This window comes from Condylura cristata, unplaced genomic scaffold (genome assembly GCF_000260355.1).
Source record: "Condylura cristata isolate star-nosed mole 26May11 unplaced genomic scaffold, ConCri1.0 scaffold00024, whole genome shotgun sequence".
Taxonomy (NCBI): domain Eukaryota; kingdom Metazoa; phylum Chordata; class Mammalia; order Eulipotyphla; family Talpidae; genus Condylura; species Condylura cristata.
Window position 1 is genome coordinate 20,572,693 of NW_004567125.1, and position 23,293 is coordinate 20,595,985.

General features: G+C 42.2%; 1 protein-coding gene across 1 annotated transcript in view; it reads right to left on the minus strand.

The window, feature by feature from the left end:
* The window catches only part of ASTN1 (astrotactin 1), a 314,384-nt gene that overhangs the window by 95,306 nt on the left and 195,785 nt on the right, over positions 1–23,293 (minus strand). The window contains exons 9-11 of the mRNA XM_004688129.2: positions 8,909–8,983; positions 1,382–1,519; positions 715–865 (exon numbers count right to left, since the gene is read on the minus strand). Coding sequence (XP_004688186.1) covers positions 715–865; positions 1,382–1,519; positions 8,909–8,983 — 364 coding nt within the window. The remainder of the gene's footprint in view (positions 1–714; positions 866–1,381; positions 1,520–8,908; positions 8,984–23,293) is intronic.

A 23,293-nucleotide genomic window follows, 5' to 3' on the forward strand; every position in this document is an offset into this window, starting at 1 on the left:
ATTTTTACCATTCTTGAAGTAACTTACTTCTTTTATCATTCTGACCTTATTTAGGTTACTCCAAAAAATTCCTATTATAGTCAATATAATTTGATTGTAGCCATAGGTGGGTCTGCTAATATTTTCTATTAGAATAAATAGTCAATTTTCTGTTAGACTCAATATTATTAAAACATTCAGAAATTAATTCATTCTTCACCTACTTGAGCTATCCCTCACCAACTAGACCACAGGCTGAAAAAATAAAAGAATCGTGTTATCTAGTCAATGAAATTTCCCTTAGAAGATTACAGCACATGTAGTGGGTGTATGTGCATACTGGATGATTATAACAAGGGAATTGGTGTGTGTGTGTGTGTGTCTGTGTGTGTGTGTGTCTGTGTCTGTATGTTTGTATAGAGAAATTTGAGTTTAGGCCAGAGGTGCAGGAGGTAAGAGGAATCACCAGAGACTGAGTGGGGAGCAGGATAGGCTGATTTATTGAAATACACTGCTGAGGGGAGCAGCGGGCAAGATAGGAAAGGTCTGCTGTGCTATGGGGGTCAGGCTTTGCGGGTGATAGCACTGAGACTTAACCCTTAGTCCTGACTTGTCATTCTTGACCCTGTCTTTTAGGCCCAGGGATGCAGATCAATTCTATCTATTGACTCAGATTGGGTCTTATGCTGGGTGTCCCCTCCCGGATTGGGTCTTACACTGACAGGGAAGACATACCACACAACCTGTGGAATCCAGTTTGCGGTCTGAGATGCAGCGGAAATTCTTACTGCAGCCTCCGTTATCTTTGCTGCAGTCACGAACTGGTCCGAAGGAATCCAAGAGAACCTCCAGGCTGTCGAAGGAGGACGAGGTCATCAGTTCCTCTCTGCAGGGAGAAAGCAAGAGGCAGGCAAGAGTCAAGGGATCTCCAGGTGCAACAGGTAGCACCACATCTTACATTCCCATCTGGCCAACCGGGTCGTGTCTCCCTCCCTCTTACAAAAATGAAAGATCAAACATATTTCAAGCTTTGAACTAACAAATTATGGACATTCCCCATATCTGGGAAATGAGCCAAGGCTGTAACGCCTGGTCAAAGAAGGAGGTCTAGAGCTTGGACAGGGAAATTAACATTTTATTGCCTGTCAGTCCTTAGAGGATGTGGGAAGTGCTTACAAACTCTAATTTTATGTCCTTTCCCAGTGCATGAGCCTTGGGGTGTGCAATATTGACCCAGATAAAGTGGAGCTCCTGGCACTGCATATAGGAAATTTACAGGCAACCTGCCAGCCTCTCTTTTCTGCTTGTCATGATTCCTTTCCCAGAACCTTAGGCCTGCAGGTAGTTTCTCCATCAGCTTCCCAAGCCAAGCGTGGGCTCAGCACCCTGAGGTCAGGCTCACCTGACCTCCACAGCATCCTCCATCACCGTCATGTCCGTCTTACACTTCGCTGATGGATTGATGGCCAGTTCAGCTGGTGGGATGACAAAACTCTTGCTGAGGGGCAACCACATGCCCTCCCCGAGGGTGTAGGTAAACCTGTAGTGAAGCCCAACATAGGTAGGTATGACTGGGGGGAATCTCCCCCAAAGCAGGACCGGCAGTGGCTTCCTTCTTGGCTCCCATAGTCCTTCTCAGAAAGGGGCTTACTGCCATTTCCTGGATGAGATCACTGACTGGAGGATGGAGAGAGGCCTTCTTCTGCTCACATGGCCAGACATTTGGAAAACTGATTATGGTTCCCACTCACCAGCTGCGAGAAGTGGTTTTTACCAAGTCAAAATAATGCAAGTTCCAGTTTCCTTCAGATTTGAAGCTGGGCTCCCCCTGTCTAAAGTCAGATATATTTGGAAGCATGGGAATTGAAGAGACATGCTGGCCTCCCACCATCCCCTCCCTCAATTGCACACCCACGGTGGAAGGGTGGTTTCTCTCTGTGCCCAGAGGAACCCTACCAAGGAAGAGGAAGGAACAAAGCTCCCCTTTTCTAGTTTCTTGTGATGGAAACAAAAATGACTAAAGCCAGGGTGTCCCCAGGGAGGAGAGAAGCAGGAGGAACAAGACAGGGCCAGATGTATTCTCAGCACTTCTACCTATATTGGTAGCTAACATGCTAACCCTTGGGAGACAGGAAGACTTTTTTTTAAATTCTTATAACAAGGGCTAAGAGGAATAAAAGAATCAATAAGCACTTTGAAGGACAGCTTAAGGAAACCATGAGAGATGATTTGTTTATTTATTCATTCATTTTATTTCAAAGTCTTTCAAATGCTCTGTGTTCACAGTCAAAAATAGTCTACGGGATAAAAGCCAGTGTGGGTGGGATATCACGAGGTTGTGGCAGTCTGGAGGCCTCTTCCAACTTAATGTGGAGGGAGGAACAATGGGCGGATGCATACAACTAACAGAACCCAGCTCTGGCTCCATTAGCATGCTGGTCACAGCACCATCTCAGAATGCTGCTCATTTCTTTACCCTAAACCACATGCTCCCATCTCTGCCTCCCAGGTTGGCTGAAGTGCTAGGAAACCAGATTGATGACATGAGATCTTTTCTGAGAAATGCAGCTCCCTCCAGTGTGCAGACCACAGAGGATACACACTGACCGAGGCCCCTTCCAAGCAGCTCAGCCAGGCAGGACTCCCTCACTCATGGATAGAGGCCCTTCGGGGCTAGAGCGATTCAAAGAGGAGAAAGTGGGTGCCAGTTTAACAGTATGGGCTAACCGGGGGAGAAGCCAAATCACAAAGCCAGTCGAAGTGGCTAGGAGTTAGGCGATTTCTCCCCCAGACCCATCATTAAGCTTGATCACCTACTTGTCTAACTTGTTTCCCTCTCTGTATTAAGCTGCATTGAAACACAGGTTTCCCCTCTATCCCAAAGCAGAGAATTCCTATGAAACGTTCCGTTAGCCCAAATGGAGTAAACGGAGAAAACAATTACCGTTAATTTATATGAAAATGTTTGGGACATTACCAGACTTAAAAAATAACCATCAAATTATACCGAGTAACATATAAAAGCTAAATTCACACAGACATACTGAAGGCAGGGATGATGGGAAAAAAAACACACACACTGTATAAAGTAGTTATCGGGGAAGGAACTTGGTGGGGTGTCCCTGCCTTGACAATGGCTGCTGCCAAACAAATACCCAGAGCTTGAAAGAAAAATGCAAAAATCATCTTCTGATTTTTCTTGGTTAGCAAAAACAGAGACTAATGTCAGTCTTTCAATAAAGCAAAATGCAGTGGCTTGTGTGGCCTTTTCAAAAGCAGGGAATATCTCTGAAGGAGGCACGCAACTCTTGCCACTCGAAGGGACATGAGACCAGAGGTGACACTAGCCTGTGCAGGGAGTCTGTACCAGGTGAGGGAAGAAGAGCAGAGGCATAAGAAGAGACACCCCTCTTCATTCTTTTGTGACTGGTTAGTACATCAAGGCTATGACAGCATCATGCCATCATGCACACACCCACACACACATCTGGCAAGGTGAACACACCAGTTCAGGGCACGTGATTGCCTAAAGGTGCCTGGAATCTGGAACCTGAGGATGAAATGTGTGTTAAAGGCAAAACATGCAGACCCACCCTCATGGCACAGTGGGTTAAGCACTGCACTAAGAAGCCAAAGTCACTTCCGCATGAGGTCGATCACCGCCCCGGAGGTGATCCACGTGGCTGGCAGACCTCTCCGGACCTGTTCACTGTTCCCCTCAGCAGTGTACTTCCTCAATCTGCCTGTTGTGCTCCCCACTCTGTCTCAGATGAATCCTCTCACCCGCCTCTACACCTCTGGCCCAGTTCTGTATGCATAAAATAAATAAATCTTAAAAAAATAAAAAAAGGCAACACATGCAAGTGTTAGGCTACTTTGCATTTGATAACAGTCATTCTTAAGACAGTGATATTATAATAAGCAGACTGGTATGGGAACCCCACTAATAATAATATATGTTGTTTCAGAGAGAACATACACAGTTTGAACAGTACCAGGGGAGAGGCAGTTTATTTGGACATTGAGATGTTTATTTACTATTTTGCTTTCAAATTACTGTTTTTACATTGATGCAGAGCAATAAACCCATGACCTGTAGTTTATAATTTGTGTAATAGACTTTAGGAAGCTGTTGGCAGTCCTAACATATCTGACAGTTATTTTTTCTTTCAGAAGAGAGAAATCCATGCCATTCCCTTCCTCCTCTACAAGCAGTAATATTTTAAAGGTAAAAGTAAGCTAATCTCTTCCCAAAAGAAAGTGTTTAAAGGCACCCCAGGGCCTATAGAACAAAGTTCATATCTCCCTACCCACAGTGGCTTCTTCATCCACCAAATCCCGAGTCACACTTTGTGCGCCTACAATATAATCTGCAGTTCGTAAGTGCTAATTTTCTCACCTCTTTGCCTTGGCTCTTAATATTCCTTCTTTCGAATTTTCTTACCTCTCTTCTTTGTTAGTTTCTCACTCATCGTTAGACTCAGCTAAGGCCTCATCCCTTCCAGAAAGCTCTCTGGGGCCTCACATTCAACTCCCTGTCTGAGTAAAGGACTCTGCTCTGCATACATGCTCAGGGTCCTCCTCCCCTTGAGAGGCTGAATGTGCCCATCTGTCTATCACTCTGCGCACAGAAGAACTCACTTTCTTGAATTGTCCTTGTACCCCAGTGCCCAACACAATTTCTTCCCCAAGAGGCTGACTATAATTATTTATTGACTAATCCATAAATAATTATAGCTTCAAAGGTTACTAGAGGATAAAAACTCAATCTTCAAATAGAAAGATAGAAGTGGTGGTGAAAATTATCCTTCATTTAAAGTAGAATGTGGGCTAACCTCTGAATGTAATGGACTTAATGGCCAAGGTGGATGTGGGTTTGATATTGTGAAGAACTTTCTAGGATCACTGCAGCTTCTGAGCCACTCACTACCAAGTTAACAAGAAAAATAGTCTTTAGTCTTTGCTGAGTGTCAAGGTGAAACAGTGCAGGGGAAGCAAAGTCAGGTGTGAGGTGAGATGAAACCTTTATAGAGAACTCCCCAAGGGACAGATGCTCTTAGAACTACCTCATTTATCCTTGCAACCAACCTCTGACAAATGTTGCCAATTTGTCAACTAATATTTTAAGAAGTGTAGCAACTTTCCTGAGGTCACCTCTGCACATGTGGGGGGTGTGGAGATGGGTCTGCTTCTCCAGGGTGGCTCACAGCAGCTTTCCAGCCCAGTGCTGGCTCATGCCTATGAAATCCTAGTTTTCTTTTATCTGCAAAATCTACTGAGTAACTCCAAAAACCAAATATAGAACAAACTGTCAGAAAAAAGCTGTGTCCTGAAATCTCATCTGTCCCTCATTCATGCAGATTTGGCAGGAATGACTTCAAAAGCTACCACGGAGAAGTTGGGTGAGCATCTGGAATGCTTTTCCAAGTTCCACTTGCTCTTGGGCAGTTGGTGGTGATTGCCACAGTTCAGGGCTCAGCTGCAGGCAAGGCCCTGCACCCAGCTCTGCTGATCTAATGCTTGCTTGAAATGACTGTTCGGAGCAAATACTTTCCAGAAAGCACTGGACAGAGTAAGGCTGTGTGCTCATGGTAATTTGGCATGAATTAGAATGCAGTAAATAGCTCTTGGCCTTCCATCTCGACTCTTTCCCAAAGCAGGCCATTCTCAGATGAAATATTGTGCCCAGGGATGCAGATACACAATTGGGAAGGAAGCTTCTGAGGGTCAAATTTGGTCTACACTACTCTGGCCACCAGAGAGTCTTGTGGATGGATGGTCCTGACCACCATGGAAAGAACAGTGTCAACACCAGCTGGGCACAGTGAGAAGACTTGGTCTAGATGTCAGAGTCCTCTTGACCCCTTCGAGTCTAAGTTGCACCAGTCCCAGGTGGTTTGGCATTGCAGATGGTCACAGTTATGTTGAATATCAGTGTTTTTTTTTTTTTTCTATTCTATTTTTAAGTCCTTAGAAAATGACCATCTACAGATATTTATTGAAGACCTAGTATTTTCAACATTGAATGACAGATATTAAATATTTGAAGGCATTTAGGATAATATCCCTCCCTTCAAGAAGATACCCATTTACTCATTGGGGGAAATAAACAGATAAATGAAGTGAAATGTGAAAAAAATAATTCTCAAATAAACATTTAATATATTATAGAAATTGGGAGAGAGAAAAGTCATTGTGGATTGTGCAGGAAAGAGGAACTTTAGGACAGTGTTTCTCAATCTTGTGTACAGAAAAGAATGTTTTTAAAAAACATTCATCCTCTGGTAATAGCTCCCAATTTTTGAATTAATTGACATAGTTGACTTACTTGAACTAATTAATTTGTTTTAACTGACTTTTGCTGGGTAAGATTGTTGGTCGTTTTAAAGTTATGAGGGTTGGTTCTCATGATTGACCAGGATTAAAGATTTATTCTTAGATGAGATCATAAATTCCCTGAAGGGACCTATCTTGGTCATATTTATTTGGTCAGACCTACAACATCTAAAACAGGGATTTGCAGAATTAGGTGCTCAGTAGATGTTGGGCTTAGCTGAGACTTCATCTAGACCATTAAAATGACAGTTTCTCTTTTAGGGCAATATGCATTATTGTTAGAATAAAGATACGAAGAAATGTACAGAGTTGGGGGAGAGAGTGGATTAGTTAGAAAAGATCTAAGAAAGGAAGAAGCTATAGGAGAAGAACAGTTTATGGAGAGAAAAATTGTACACTGGCATTTAACTGTGAAAGACTGGAATGTCAGAATTTAAATTTTACTTCATGGTCCAGGGAAGTGGGCAGTGGCTTGGATTTCATCAGGACACTAAACCACAAGTATGAGGAAGTAGAAAGCAAACAGTAGCAACTTCTTTAAGAAATTAAAATCACTGATCAGGTCATGGAATATTCCAGAATGATTGCTGGGTAGTTAGTTTACTCAAATCCCAAGTTGTTTGGATTGAAGTTCTTAGTACCTAAAATAAGCAGATCACTACCTGTTGTTTTCATTTGCAAAATAGTTAGGGAACAAAATTACTCATCACTTTTTGAATAACCCATTAGCTCCTGACAGTGTTGAGTACAGGGTCAAACCACACAACTGGTTCCCTCTGGTGTGCTTTGGTATTATCCTTAGCTAACAGCTAACAAACTAGAAAAATTAAATGGTGCTTCTGGTATAAAACACAGTTCTTGTGCAGGTTTGCTTTCCTGGCAATTTCATTAAAGTCCTTGTTTTTCAAAGCTTTGGTTTCTGATGACTAGGGGTAAGGGAACTTACTCTTGTGAACCAGTCAGACTCCACCAGGAACTACATCTGCCTTATCTTTATCACCCTTTGAAGATCCTGGCAGACCAGCATTAGGAAGAAGGGAGAAAACCACCAAATTAGAAGCCATTGTTGGGAAGTTTAAAGGCCTAAGTCAGAGTATAAGGAATATAGTTCACAAGCCATGTAGCTGGAATCCTCAAAGCAGCCTACAGCCAATACTATTAAATGACCCAGTAGCTAGCCCTGCAGGAGACACTCAGGAGAGGAGAGGGCCCGGAAGGCCCTGTGAGGAAGCAGTGCCAGGCCTCCCTGTTGCAGGGGTGGAAGTCTCAACACTAACAAGCTGCCTCCAGCCACTGCACATGAGTTTGATCCTCAGTCATATGGCACAGCCTCTCCTGTCTTACCCTCTGCTCCCCTCAGCAGGATATTTCAGAGGATCTATCCCACTCTCCACTCTGTCTCTGGTGAATCCTTTCGCCCCACCCACCCCTCCTCTGCAACTCTGGTCTATACCCCAGTTCTTGTTAAGCATAAATAAATAAAAGGAAACCTTTTTAAAAAACAAAAGAATTAGAAGTGGGCCTTAGGAGAACACTGCTGTGGCCAAAACCAGTCCATCAGGCCAGCAGGGTGAAGCTGGAGCAAAGGAGCCAGGTCAAGCAAGCAAATGCAGAAGTGAAATTAACACCAAGGTGAGAAGGGTAGGGGGGCTGAGGATGGCTCTGGGAAGGCAGCAGTGAGGATGTAAAGCTTAGTGCCCTGTATGGGAACAGTGAAACAAAGAGAGTTTCCATTGGCCCACACTGCCCACCACTCCCCAGTAATGGGGTGTGGTGGCTGAGTTCATCCTTTGACATCAGACACACACCATTTGCTTCCCCTACCGGAGAGCTGATGCATGAGCAGAGATGCAATCAAGTCCATATGGCTCCAGCACATACAACAAAGACATGTTAAGCAAAGGAAGGATTAACAGAATAAACCAAGACCTCAGTCTGAAAATAGACTTCTGTTCTAGCCAAGGCCTGTACTGAAATTAAGAAAATCCAATAGTTCGTGGCTGGCACAAAATTCTTCCTTTCCTATTGACTGTTGTAATACGTGCTATGCCCAGGTATGTAGGTAGAAATTTGGGAGAGAAACATCCAATTTGATCAGGAGAATGGTAGATAAAATAAAATAATAATGAAGTAGAACTGAGAAAACGGGGAGGCAGGGGTGGGAGAGATTAATTTTGAACAATCTTACTTCACGAGGAAGGTGCAAATTAGATGCAAAACGGAGAAGCAAAAACTGACATTAATTGTCTGTTCTGTGCCGGTTTCTGTGCCAGGGGCTTTCCTAGCATTTCCTCAACAGTACAGGCAGGCCTGTAATATAACCCCATTTAGCTGAAACTGGAGGCTCCACGAGGTTAAGTGAATTACCGGGGTTGACAAAGCCAGCAAGAAGGAAGCCAGGACCCAAACAGAATCTGTCTGACCTTAGAGTCTTCCATGCTGTCACTCGGCATAATGGAGAAGCAAGTGCTTTTGTTCCTAAGAGGGCAGAACAACGCAAAGTATTTCCCATTTTATTAGGGGAGGAAATTCAGAGGGAAGTGGGACATGGGCTTGCACACGTCCACAAGCAGGTCCCTGCACGCCTACTTACCTGAATATTTTATCAGAAGGCTGCTCTCCCAAAACCAGGTCGAAGCCTCGCTGAAATATCGTGTAAGGCCAAGGCCTGAAAGGAAAAAACATCACTCAATGAAAGTCGGCTCCAGAAACAGTCCCTGAGCATACCAAGCCCTGTGCTAGGTTCTGGACATCCATTGAGGAAGAGGACAACCGCTGTCCGTGGGGCCTCTACTGTGACGCCTGTGACGCCTGTGATACCGTCTGCACTGGAAGCCAGCTAAGAGGAGGAGAATGCACAAATCACTGAATCTCTAGGAAAGTGGGATTTAATCGACATGACAATTGGAACACCATATAGAGTAAAATTACACTACAGTGTGCCTCACATACCCTTAAGTCTTGGTCCTTGGGATGTAGATTTAACTTTTTTTTTTTTAAGCAAGTAAGGCAGCATCATTTCTTGGGAAAGATGAAGATTCTGGGTTCAAGCCTAGGTCTGCTGTTGCAGCAGCCATCTGATTTCTGGCAGATGATTTGCCTTGTTGAGCCTAATTTCCCCATTTGCAAAAAAAAAAAAAACAAACAAACCAAAAACCAGGATTATTAACAGCTGCCTCAAGAAGCACTGTGAAGATCAAGCAAAGCTCTTAGGTCACGGCCACAGCTCAGACACGGTCCTCAGCACGCTCTCATTTCCTACTCAAAATGACATGAATATTCTGGGGTTTTGACAGGTTCCAGATGTTTTGGAACATTTTAATGTCACTCATTCAAACAGACACAAGGGAAAGGAACTTTTCAAATAATCATTAACTACATGTCACCCCCGGGGCGGGGGGGTTTGGTTTGTAGGATTGTCACATGGATTTAAAAGTAACAAAATGGTTTCTTTGAAATAGTATATCTTTTTTATTTACTAAGATAGCCAGCCCACATATTATTTATTCATTCAAGCAAGACCTGGGATGCCTGTTCTTTGCTAAGACACCGATGAATGGAGAGTTTAGTCTCCTGGAACTGAGAGTCTCATAACCACTCCAATTATTGAGAATGTTACCGTACAAGAAGTTGAGAGAATAAATCACCATCATTATTATTTGGGGTTAAATTTAATATGAAGAATTAACCCAGTGGTTGTCAGTATGGAAAGCATCATCCTATTCAGACCACTTGGGGAATTTGTGATGATTGCTCTTGAGTGGTAATGATTTTAGGACATGACTGGTATCAGAAGATAGGGCTCAGAAGGCTAGAATAGCTCAGAAGAGTTCCACACAACAACAGGGAAATAGCTCCATGTCTTGCAAACTTTTGAATGTCTTGTACATATAGATAGGTGGAAATTTGTTTATAATTACTGCAGTAAAAGCTAACTCCATCTTTATAATTATATAAAGCAAAGCAGCTTGTCTGATGGATTTTGAAGGTAAATTGAGGGAAGAAAATATGTTATTGCTTAAAAATTTTATGACAACTTGTTCTTTGTTTTGGGTATGCATACCATTATTTGCAATGCCCTTCACAGTCTTTGACTCCCCAATATAGCCCCTCTGTATCAGTCTATATTACTTTTGCATATATTGTATATTACATTCCATTTTATATTTTACATGTGGTGAATCTAGATTGGATGCAAATGTCTGTCAAGTTACTATTTCTCCTTCTGTAATACTACCAGAATATTTACACAGTAAAATACTTAGTATATCATTATTCATTACTCTCTTGTTGCTTCCCATTTTGTTACTGCTAAGACAGTACATTTTAAAAAAATTTAGATGTAGATTTCATTATTTATCATTTTCATTTAAGTTTTGTAAAAGGGGAAAAATATCTTCTATAAAATAGGATACTAGGTCTGCTAAAGTCAAGAACTGACAACTAAGCCTAACCAGCTAACTACCCAAAGGAGTTGGTAGTTGCAAAGAAGGCCATTAGGACTACATAAGGGAGTATATTCTGTTGTATGTTTGTTCTGTTAACTGGAGGTGAACCATAGAATGGGATTAGAATCCGATATTTCGTTGTTGAACAATATGTAGTGGTTTGTGGGCGTTAAAAATATATTCAGTCAAGAAAAATGCTAGAGAATATGAGTGGAACAAATGTGTCACATGATTCCAGATACCTAGAAAGGACACTAAAGAGAAGAGGATTATGCAACTTTATTTATCTCTCTTTTGGGCAAAATCACATTTTATTTACTATCAGTTAAATCATTTTAAATAACACACATTTGCCTTTGAGTCATCTCTAGTTCTCAGAACTGGTACAATGTGTAATTAGAGTTAATTCTTGGCATGGTTCCTAGGCTGTTTGAAAATACATTTTGAGGAGCCAAATTTTTGGACTGGTGTTGATTACAATGTGAACAATTAACTGTGCTGAATAGCATAAATAAACCTGTCTTCAATAAATCACACAGCTTGGAGACTCTGCCTAGTGCAAGTTGGAAGTTGCAACTAGATAAAGCCAAGACTTCTGCTCTCAAAGGAAAGAAATTTAGATTTGAAGGATACAGAGGTTAAGACATGGGTTCTAGAATCATCTTTCTATTTCAAATTCCAGCTTAGCCACCAACTGCTGTGTGATTTAAGCAAGTCTCTTAATCATTATTTGTGCTCATTTTCTCAACTATATAATTTGGCTGATGGTAATAACAGTATCTACCTATGAGATTGTTATGAAGAGAAACTTATTTGTTCATATATAGTGCTCAGAATAGTGTATGGAATTTAGTGAATGTCATGTGAATTTGTTAACTAAGTTAAATTGACTAATTACTTGAATCAAATAGAAATACTAAAGGAGTGATTCCCAAATTTCTATAAAGGAAGACATATTTTGTCCCAAGACGTAGAATAAATGCAATGCAACACTAAGCTTTTTCAAATTGTAAAGGCTTTTTTGTGTTGACTGGGATGAACACAGGAAGACCTCCTCCTCCGTCACACACCAGCAATCACATCACAGGGCAGTGGCTATACAGTACTGACATAACATACACAGAAATAGGAAATATATACTATAAAATGGCAAGGGAAGTCAGAGAGTTGCAAGTTGCTCCAGCAAAAAAATAAAAAAGAATTTGCTTATTTTCTCCCACTAGTCAAGGATAATCTGTCAGAAAGAGGGGGATTCTTGTTTGATTTATTTAGCAAAATTTATGGAGGCCTATTGCATGTGAACTGTGTATAAGGCAACTGAGTAAAAAGTTGGGGTTAAAAGATTCTTGCCCTCAAAGGAATATACAGTCTTGTTGATGAAAATCACAGACAAATGGAAGAGAACAGGGAAGCAGCATGGAATTATGGGAGGCAAGTTGGGTGGTGGAGCCATCATAGATCTTTTACCCTGGTTGCCAGGGAGGCTGGTGCCAGCAGCGCATAGAACAGCAGGGGGAATGAGGTGCATGGGAGTGGTGATCCATGGGGGTCCTTACAGGAACAGACAGCAGGACCCCAAAGGATCGAAAGCACTTTAGCACTTAGTCACCTGAGACCAAACGAAAAAAAAGGAAAGGCCTCTGTTTTTTTAAGCATTCACTATATTTATTTATTGATTAATTTATTATATCATTAATTTTTGTGCTGTATTTAATTTGTTCCCTTAGGTGTTGCCTCTGCAGTTGTCTCATTGCCATAGCACCCATGATCCATCACCATATTCCCTTGTACTCTTCCCTCCCGTTTTGAGCCCTCTCCCCTTTCATGTGAGCTCTTGACTGAAAATACAAGACAACTCAACTGATCTCACTAAAAAGAGACCCATGGCCGAATCACAGATCTTAGGCTTAAATGGAAATCGTCTTGGAGATACCTAAAAACAGGGTCTCACGGCTAGAACTGCTCTCTTTCATGCTCTAGGCTTCCTTCTCTCAAGATGGTGAGCACACGTGGTGAAACTTGGCCTCCCGCAGCTCCAGCACAGACCTTTATTGACCAGATCACAGAGCAGACATCTCCCTCCTCGATAGGAAAAAATAATCGGTGGAAGAACTGTGTGACTTCCTGTGTCAGGAGTGACTGGCTCAGTCTCTGGGTTCAGAAAGACAGCGCCATCTAAGCTGATGAGAACTCCCTCTTGGGTTTAGGATTAGAAGCATGAGGGAGTGACTAGCAGAGAAAGCCATTTTCACCACAGTTGCTATCTGCTCCTAGTGGCGAGTGCTGCTCCCATCAGGAATGCATGGCATTATTATTGAATAGAATGTACCCCTATTAATTTTGTGGAGCATACAAGACCACAGAGAGGTCCAAGGAAAACATCAGGCCAGATGTGGGGCAGGGGAGTGAGCCCGAGAGCTGGAAGGAAAACTCAGTCTCTTTACTCCATCTTAGACATGTGGCCTGATAGATTCTCTCCCTGCATCGGGCCACTCAGGCACATTTTATTTTAGGGAAATTAGCAGGATCAGAAATCAGAATAGAGCTTGTTTGTTTGTTCATATCTTCCTTCCTGCTAACAAATCAAGACCCTGAAGATTGTCTGTGCTCCTGCATGGGCAACTACAGATGGCCTCAATTCAGGGTATCACAGGCCAGCGTGGGAACCATCCAAGATCCACTGCCTCGGGCAGAAACATAATCTGTGCCACGGAGGAGCCCTGTTGTAATGGAACACAGCTGCCAGTAGGACACATATGCAAATTGTGTGCCCTCAGAACTATTAGTCATCTTTCATTGCCCTTTTTTTCTCTCCCATCTCACACAATATCGAAGGTTATGCAATCTTCCCTAAGAACTGGCAATTTCTAAGCTCTCAGCTTCTCGCCTCAATCCATTCTTTATTTCCCCAGTCAGCTTCCCAAATCAGTTCTTGTAATTTTTTTCCCCCTTTAAGCTCAGTGCTGGGGTGGACCAGAAGTCAGTTGTGGCTGTGGCTTGATTTGACTGGTTGCTTGGGCACTTCCTCCCTCTGAAAGCTAGACCTAACTGAGAGAATGTATGAAACCCTGCATGGCCAGCTGGGCTGGACAGTCCCTCCATACTGGCTCACCCAAGGCAGAAGGAGCCACGTCTGCTCTAGACAAAAGTATTGCAAGTACTGCTTTTGGAGTAAGTACAAGTCCAGTTTTCACATTAACTGGGACACAATAAACTGAACCCAGAAGCTTTGGCTAGCATGCCTGATAATGGGTTTCCTTGTGGAGAGGGGAAGCCTGTCACCCTGGGTCTGTGTGTGTGTGTGGTGGGGGAAGGGAAGGGGTGGTATAGATAGATACAAAGACAGAAGTGAAAGAATGAATGAAAAAAAGAAAGGAAGGAAGGAAGAAAAGAAAGAAAGGGACAGGAGAGACAATAGGTATGGGAGACAGCAACAGAGAATCATGAGTGTATGTAGGTAGGTGGCTAGATATAGATATACACATATGTTGATATTTATATTGCAGGGCATGTGGTGTGTGTGCTTTGTATTGTCTTCCACCTGTGGCTACAGGAAGCATTTTACAAATGAAAATAATTTGTCTGTAGTTAAACGAAAGCACATTCTTTTAAGTTTGCCTCTGGCCCACACTAAGCTAAGTTTTTGGTAGAAGCATGGATTTCAAAGCATGATTTTCTATCCAACGATTTGCAACAGCTTGGGGTCCTGGCCTAAGATATCATAGTGATATATAATGTGAGCGCTTTGGAGCAAATGCATTTGTAAGGAGGGAGTCGTAGAATAGAGAGGAATAGAGGTTCATTAAAAGATGCTTCTAGTAAAAGGTATTTTGCAAGATACAAGGGGGAAAAAAATGAACAGGAAAACGGCAAAAATGACGTTCACAGCTTTATAGTTGTCTGGAACAGCCCATCTAACACTAATGACAATATGAGGAGGTTATGTGTCACTGTCTTCACAATCAGAACCGGTCCCAGGAGGAATAAGCACTTGAATGACTGATCATCTGGTAAACCTGTGACTACTGGAACTTAAACCATACTGCTAATGAGACCCAATGTTTCCACAGGATGCTTTAGGGCTTTAGGGCCTTTGCAATACTGTTTTTCTATCTGGAATTTCTCCCCCTCTCATTGACTTGAATAAGTTACCCCATTTTTTAAATCTAGCTAAAAAAAATTCACTTCCCTAAGTAGGCCTCCTATGCCCAGGATAGGTTTTACACCTCCTTGCTAGATAAAGCATTCTACACTCTCTTTTAGAGAACCTATAACTTAATTATTATATCAAATATTTAAGTAATATAATGGATATATTAAATATTTAGCTAACATTTTCCCTTCATCAGACATAAAGAACTCTGTCATCATTATTGCTAAATCTTCCTGTCTAGCCTATTATCATCATGTAATACATACTCAATAAAGCCCTGGGCCACACTGCAAATAAAGAACCAGACTACATCTCAAAAGAGAAGATCTGGATTAGAGCCCTGGATGAGATGGTCCACTCGCTATGCACTAAGTGAATGTAATACATGCACTGTGCAACCTCTGGGAAGTCCTTAAATTTCATTAGCTCCAACATCTTCATCTATAAAACATGGATAAAATAGCACTTGGAGTTGTTAAGTGAACATGTATGTACTTAACACAATGCCTGCACATAGAAAAAAAAAAAAACCAACACGTTAGCTAGTCCTGATTATAATTAACATTCCCACTTGGTGAACAGAAAGTACATCTCTAAATTACATTTTAAAAATAAATCATGATGATTATGGTTTGCCTTACAAACTTATGTTGCCTTTAAATATGTAAATCTCATAAAGAAAGAGTAAACGGTGATAGGATTTTATCCATTTTTAATATCCATTCATAGGTAAACCAATTCACTGAGGATTTTTTATGCAGAAAGATAACATATTTGTCAAAAACTAACAAAACAACTAGGTGTGGCCTCGAGTCAGACTTAATGGGTTTAAAACCTAACTTTCTTGCCTACTAACACTGAGCCCTTATTAACAAGTTTCATTCCCGCCCTCTGTAATGGCACAAGGCAGAGCACTGCAAGCTAGCTGCAGCCACTTCAGTGTGGTTTGATCCTGACCCCAGAGGTAACTCACATGGCACAGCTGACCTCTCCTGACTCCCCACTGCTCCCCTCAGAAGTGTACTTCATCCATCTGCCTGTTCTGCAACCTGGTCTGTCTCTGGTGAGTCCTCTCACCACCCCTGCACCTCTGGCCTGTACCCCAGTTCTGTGTGCATAGATGGATAAATCTTTAAAAAGAAGAAGAAGAAGAAGAAGTTTCATTCCTGCTATGATGAACATCTGGCCCATTTTTCTTGCTCCAGACTTGCCAGTGGCACCCACCCCATCTTCCTATCACTGTCCTTTCCAACATTTCCTCATTGTTCCCAGTGACATTAGGCCACTAGGTGACCTTCTCAGTTCTCAAAGTGTTCACCTCTTGCCCTTTCTCCTCAAATAATTCCGTCCCATTACCTGAGGTTTGGGACTTGTACCAGGGACTTAGGGGATGTGGAAGGGGACAATTAATACTCAGTGGGGAGGTTAACAAAGGCAACGCTCATCTTGAGTTTGATTTTGCTCTTTTCCTGACAGACTTGCCTGGCCCCTTCTGCCTCTTTCCTATGTGTACCTTCCCCTGCAGTTACTTTAGACTCGTGGCCTCACTTGAAGCTTTCAGGCCTCAGTGGTCCTATTTTGGACCAAACCTGTTTGACAAGGCATTTACCCACGAGGGGATATTTAACTTTGGGTGCTTGATTTGGAAACAGTATTCTTTCTCGTTCTCTTCTCTTTAATTGCACAATAAATGAATATAATTAGTATTCAAGTTATTTTACATTGAAAGTCTTACACACTAGAGTATGTTTTGTCTTGATGTGTTGGATGGCAGAAACTAAATAGTTCTAAATAGAGCAGGCAGTTATGGGGGTACTGGGGGTTCCCTCCTTCTTCCCTGTATCACTTGGGCACAATGTCAAGAATCCCCATATCTCACCATCACCTCGTACCTTCCCATCTCACTCCTCCTAATGCCACCACCATTTCCCACCCTCCCGAGCCTTAAAATCCATTCATCCAACCACTGTTTTGCTGACCGTTCAGCCAACCTTCATACCCTCTTTCGTCTCTATTCAGATTAAATTCTATGCTTTCTATGCTCAATAATAGTCATCACACCCTTTGCTTCATGCACTTGTCTGACACACTCCACCGCTGGTTAAACTCAGCCCTCCTGGCTCCCGTACAGTATTTGCACAAGTAGATGCGGTTGCCACCGCATTTTAAATCCCACGCCATTGACCTCCAGTGGGCTCTGGACACTGCTTATGATCAAATGACAATTCCTTCGTTTCCCCTCCCAGTCTCTAGATCTTTATTTCATGCCTTTTTCTGTCCCTTCAAATATTCAACAATTCCTCCCCTATCTTCACCCTCAGCGAGTAACCTGCCTCTCACATAATCAAGAAAACAGAGGCAGCAGATTAAAGGCTTTTCCCACTGTCTCCACCCACCTTGCTTTCCCTGCGTGCAGTACTTGTCCTCCTTCCAATAATTAGGCATAAACTGTGTGTGCCCCTGTCTGGAATGCTGCCATCCAATTTTACCCTTGGACACCTGACAGGCCAGGGAAGAAGGGGTAGAAGGCCCAGATAGAAGTTACAAATCCAAATTCCCTTCTGCTCTTCTGACCTCAACCAGGTGAGGGCGCTCTAGAACCTCTATTCTTGACGCGTAGAATGGAAATCCTATAGTCTGGTATAAACAGCCCAAACTTTACATGGAGGAACAGTGTTTGTAAATCAATTTTAAGTTCTTGATAATCCTTGATTATGCATTTCTCATCATTTTTCGGTATGTGATCTAACGTACAAATAACTTATACTAAACCTTATATGAAGTGGGCTCTGAATAAATATTAACTTATTATTCACACAATATTAAACTGCTGGTTCTAAATGTTGCAAGAGGGTTTTGCTGGGAGAAATTTTAGAAGTACAAGAAATGAGTTTGAAACTGACAATAATGAATGAAATATTGTGACTTCTCCCTTTCCCTATTTTGGAATTCAGGGATACAACCTTGGCTAAAAGCAACAATTAAGACTCTTGCATCCCTATATTCATGGCATTACTCACAATAGCCAAGTCATGCAACCAACCATAATTCCCATTGGCAGATAAATGGATTAAAAGATGTGGAATAGTTACTCAATGGCAAGAAAAAAGAAATGGTGCCTTCTGTGACCAAAAGGATGGAACTTGAGGTGGTTATGCAAAGTGAAATAAGTCAGAAAGTGAAGGTCAATTACTGGACAGTTTTACTCATTTGTGGAAGTAACCAAAGAAAATAAACTAGCAAATACAATAAAAGTAACTTTTAGTAGGTGCCACCGTATTAGGGGTTTGGGCCCAGCGATGATGAGAACTAAAGGAGGTCATAAGGCACTACACTGGAGCTAGGGTAGAGGGTGAGTAAAGCCCAGAGCGTGTTGTTATGTAAATGATTGGCAAATCTATAAAATTTGAGGAGGAAAAAGACAAATACATGCATCATATGGTTATACATACATATAGTTAATTTTACTTGTCAGTTTGTCTGAGTGACAGAACACCTAGAAATTTAGTCAAACATTAACTGGGCATTTCTTTGACAGTGTTTTAGATGAGTGTCACATTTGAATTGATAGACTGAGTAAAATAGATCGCTGTCCTTAATAGTGGTGGCCTCATCTAATCAGTTGAAGCTAGAGAAACATAAAAAGATTAATTCTTCCCTGAATATAGTAGAATTCTTTCTGCTGGTGACTTTTGAATTTTTTTCCCTATCTTTGAACTTGAATTAAAATATAAGCTCTTCTTGGGTTTTGAAACTGCTGGCCTCGAACCTGAAACATATCATCAATTCTTTTGGTATTAGATCTTCAGCTTGGCTTAGAACTACACCACATACTCTCCTTGGTCTCTAGCTTGCTGACTTCAGATCTTTGAACTTGTCACCCTCCATCACTGGATAAGCCATTTCCTTATAATTAAACCTTTCCACCATCTATTCTATTTCTCTGCAGAGACACACAGACATACACAAATGCAGAATCCATGCTTTATCATTTTGTTCACACAAAGCATGTTAGAAAATAAGAAAGGTCTGGGGATTCCAGTTATGTAGGAGACACTTTGACCCTAACATGTGCCTAATGAAGAGAAAGGAGAGTGATTCAGGGCTTATCATAGAAGGCAGAGGCAGAAACCAGTGTCCTCAGATGGGGAAAGCTAGGGTGGACACAGCCCTCTATATTCTGAGGTCAAGTGTTACATAAAGTAGAACATCTTGAATGGCAGAAACAGCTGTTAATAGTAGCTACCACTTATGGAACATTTACCAGGAAGGCACTCCCCTCAGTGTCATGAATGCAAATTTCACCACCACCTAGAGAGCCACACAGCTACACAGCATGAGTTATTATCCTCATGCTATGAAAGATCAGCAAGCTTGAGTACGCTGTCCAAGATCATAGACCTGGGGCTTGGATCACATGGCCAACACTACCCACAGTCTGCTCTGGGCATAGAGATGCAGTAGAAAGTGTACAAACACTATTGGGTCTCCAAACAGGAATATGGCCTGGATATGGACCTGGCTTGCACACCACCAACCTCTAGGCTCAGAGTGACAGGTGGAGAGGTGTTAATAGTTCTGTACACCAGGTAATTGTCTACCTCTGTTTCATATACCTGTTACATAATTTGAACACACACCATATGGTTATAAAGTCATCTGTTTGTCTGTCTTAATCTTTAAATATTCTCTCTTTGGCATACTACTGAATCTCCTTCATCCCTGCATCTCTCATAATGACTTTCAGCAGAATGGTTCTCAAGCTTGAGGGACATCACTTTCACTCCACCTGTGGTATGATGGTTCTCAAACATTAGTTGCCCTCATCCCACATATGTAAGTTTGGGCCAACCATCAATATGTTGATAATATTAAGTGGATGATTCCAAGAACACAAAGCAGGTTAAGTTAGAAACACCAAGTTGGCCCTCCCTGGTGGCGCAGTGGGTTAAAGTGCAGCACTAAGAAGCTAAAACCACTTCAGCATGAGTTCAATCCCTGCCCTGGGGGTGATCCACATGGCACGGCAAATCTCTCCTGACCCTCCCACTGTTTCCCTCAGCAGTGTACTTCATCAGTCGGCCTGTTCTGCTCCCCACTCTGTCTCTGGTGAATCCTCTCACCGCACCTGCACCTCTAGCCTGTACCCCAGTTCTGTATGCATAAATATTTTTTTTTTTTAAAGAAGCATCAACTTAGCCTGTGCCCATTCATCTCCACCAGTTTTTATGGAACAGTTTGGCTCTCTCCATAGTAATTGGGCCATGGAAGCAGAAAAAACAATCTAGTCTAAGAATTCGCTGGAACCCATTATTTAAATTTCTGTTAATAATGAGAGATGAAACATATTGAGTTCCTTCCTGTGACTTTTATTGATGAATTAAGAGATCCCAAATCTCATTACAATTATATAAGATGTAATTTTTTAAACTATCATTTTTTAAAAACTGTCAGTCATTTGATTTTAGAGGATCAACATTTCCATTAAAATAGTATTACACAGAATCAAGATTTTCATCATTCATAAGTGCATTTACTGGCACAGATGCCCTCCTCCCATACCTATGTGGAAACATCAATCCCTGTGCCCAGGCACACGCCACACGTGCACACACAGGTGCTCACAGCTCCTATGGATGCTGAAACCATCCTGCAGCACAGAACACTGGCAGCAGACAATCACTGGGCTTCTGCCATTTATGTAAATCACCCCACAAAGGTCTTATCACAAGTCAGATTTTGAGGTGATGCTGTATTTAGATCTCCATTCAAATGCAAGGTCTAGATCTGCATTCCTTGCCCAGACCAGATATGTAAGCTATCTAAACCTCTCTTTCTTACTCTGCAGAATAGTCATACTAATAACCGCCTGTTACTTAAAGGACTGTAAAGGACTATAAGAAGATTAAATGCATGAATAAATACAGGTCTAGCACCATGACTGAAATGCAGTGGTCAGTTTCTAAATGTAAGCTTCCTTTCTCTACTTCTCTCTGGACTCTGAATCTAATGACTTAGTTGATTTTTATCCTGAGCTAATATAGCCAGGGTCTCAAGTTCAATCCTCCTGAAAGCTTGCTAGTCTGGTTACACCTGCACATAGGCACAGCTGTGCGGGGGACCCTAGACATCAGCTTTGTTCACAGTCAAACAGGATGAAAGCATGGTAATGGATCTGTGCAAATCCGCCCCTGTACAAGAACAACAGCTAAATACTTACTGCTAAGGGTGACCTCCCTTTACAAAGGGGTGGGGGGTAGTTCCTCCCTGGGGTTCTCTCTGCCTCCTCCACAGACACACGTTCAACTCCAGTCTGAAGGCTGGAGAACTGACAAGAAAGAAGATAAGGGGCAGAGGATGTACAGAAGAAAAAGCCTTCTCCACTTCTATGTTAGGGGGAAACTGACAATGTCCATAAACTAGGGAAGACTCACTATATCCATCAAGGACTTCTGTGTAGTGCAGGGCTTGTACTCTTTCCCCCAAATCTTTTCCTAGCTACTGATTTGTTTCAATTCAACATCTACTTAGCAAGTTGCAATATTAATTCAGTCACTCATTTGCTTATTCATTTATTTATTTACTTGAAAAACATTAATTAACCAATTGCCACATTAAAAAAACACTTTGCTAAACACTGTCAAGGGACATAGAAATGATGAATGCCTGTTCTTTGCCATCAAGGATTTCATTAATGTGGTGATTCATTTTGGAAGCAGTTATTAGGCACCTTTGAGGAGCCAGACACTATCAAGAGCACTGGGATGCACAGATAAAAGCCTGATCCCAGTCTGCGATCATGGTCTAATGGGACAAAAATGGTGAGTAAATGACAGCATCTGGTTTGTCACTTTTTTATGGTTAAGCAAGTAAAAGCCACTATTCATCTGGTGGTGATTAGTCATCAAGGAGCCAAGTGCTTTACATTTATTATTTCACTTAATTTTTTATAAAATCTTATGGCTCTATAATTCCCATTTAACAGATAGGGAAAGTGAGGCTTAGGAAAGTGAAATAACGTAAGCCAGACTCTCACCACTACCCCATGGCCAATGTTGGGGCCCAGTGTTCTCAGATGCCCAAGTCCTTGAAGGGCTCCCTCCACCTTGTGCTGTCTGAGAACAGAGTCTTGGGCTGCCCTGACTGAATAAAGACATGCCCTGCCCACCCCCACCCCCCATTTGGAGTTGAGAAGGTGAGATTGAAAAGGCCCAACTAACTATGAACACCAGGCGAGTGCTTGGCTAGCAGCCAAATGAGAGGGCTGGCTTTTCAAAGAGAGGGGACGACAGAAGTAGGGTGAAAATAAGAGAACTTACAATAGGCCACTGATCTGCCAGCTTCTGTGCTCATTCATCCCTATTTCATAGTTAGATGCCACGGTAACTTTACCCAAAACCTGGTAGAGGTTAAGTGAACAAAGCTCATTCATTCACTCATTTATTCAGCAAATCATATTCAGCAGGAGGCATGGGCCATTCTGTTCTGGGGATACAGGGGTGAACAAAAGCAAACATGATGAGGTTCTGCCTCATGGAGCTTATACTAATGGATACAAAAGTCACATTTGAGGTGGCTGCTTGGAGGTAATAATGCGGGTCTCGGATACATATGGTCAAGAGGAGTCTGTCTGAGTAGGTTAGGGGTAAGTCCTGGCTTAGGGGATCTGTCCCCACCATCAAGACTCTTTGCTGACCCTAGCCCCTGCACCCATTGCCAGCATTACCCAGAGCCTCTCCCCTGATTATGCTGGATTCCTGTGGCCTGGTGGTTCCTTCAAAAAGCTGACCTGTTTCCTTCCCCTTGGACCTTAAGGCTGTGTTAGTCCTTAAAAACCTGTGCCCTCCCTGAGCTGACTTGTCCTCTTTCATCTCAGTTTGAACTTAAACCCAACCCAGTTCCCAGAATTCAAGTAGCCCCACCCTATTCCTCACCTTAATCATCTGTAGTAGTGCTCTATTTCCCCTCATTGAACTTCTACAAAACCATAGATACTCTGTGATGTGCGTTTATTTGCTTGTGCGAGTGTCTTCTCTAGGGTGTCTATCAAGGGCAGGAGTCCTGAGTTCTCCTTCATTGTTCTAGTAGCTCATAGCAGATTCCAACACAAAGTAAAGTCCTCAGGGACTAAAAATAGCTTCCTAGTAAATAATTTCTGTGACTTTATGAGAAGTAAAAGAAGTATGTGGTATATGAAAGCTCAGTTGCTAGATGAGTGTAATGTTCATGGTGTGTGAGCAATGAAAAGAGATCACACTCGAGTTGTTCAAGGTGGGACCCTCCCTGGTGGTGCAATAGCACAGCATTGTGAAGCTATCCTTAACCACTGCAGCCACGAGTTTGATCCCCGGCCCCAGAGGTAACCCACATGGCACAG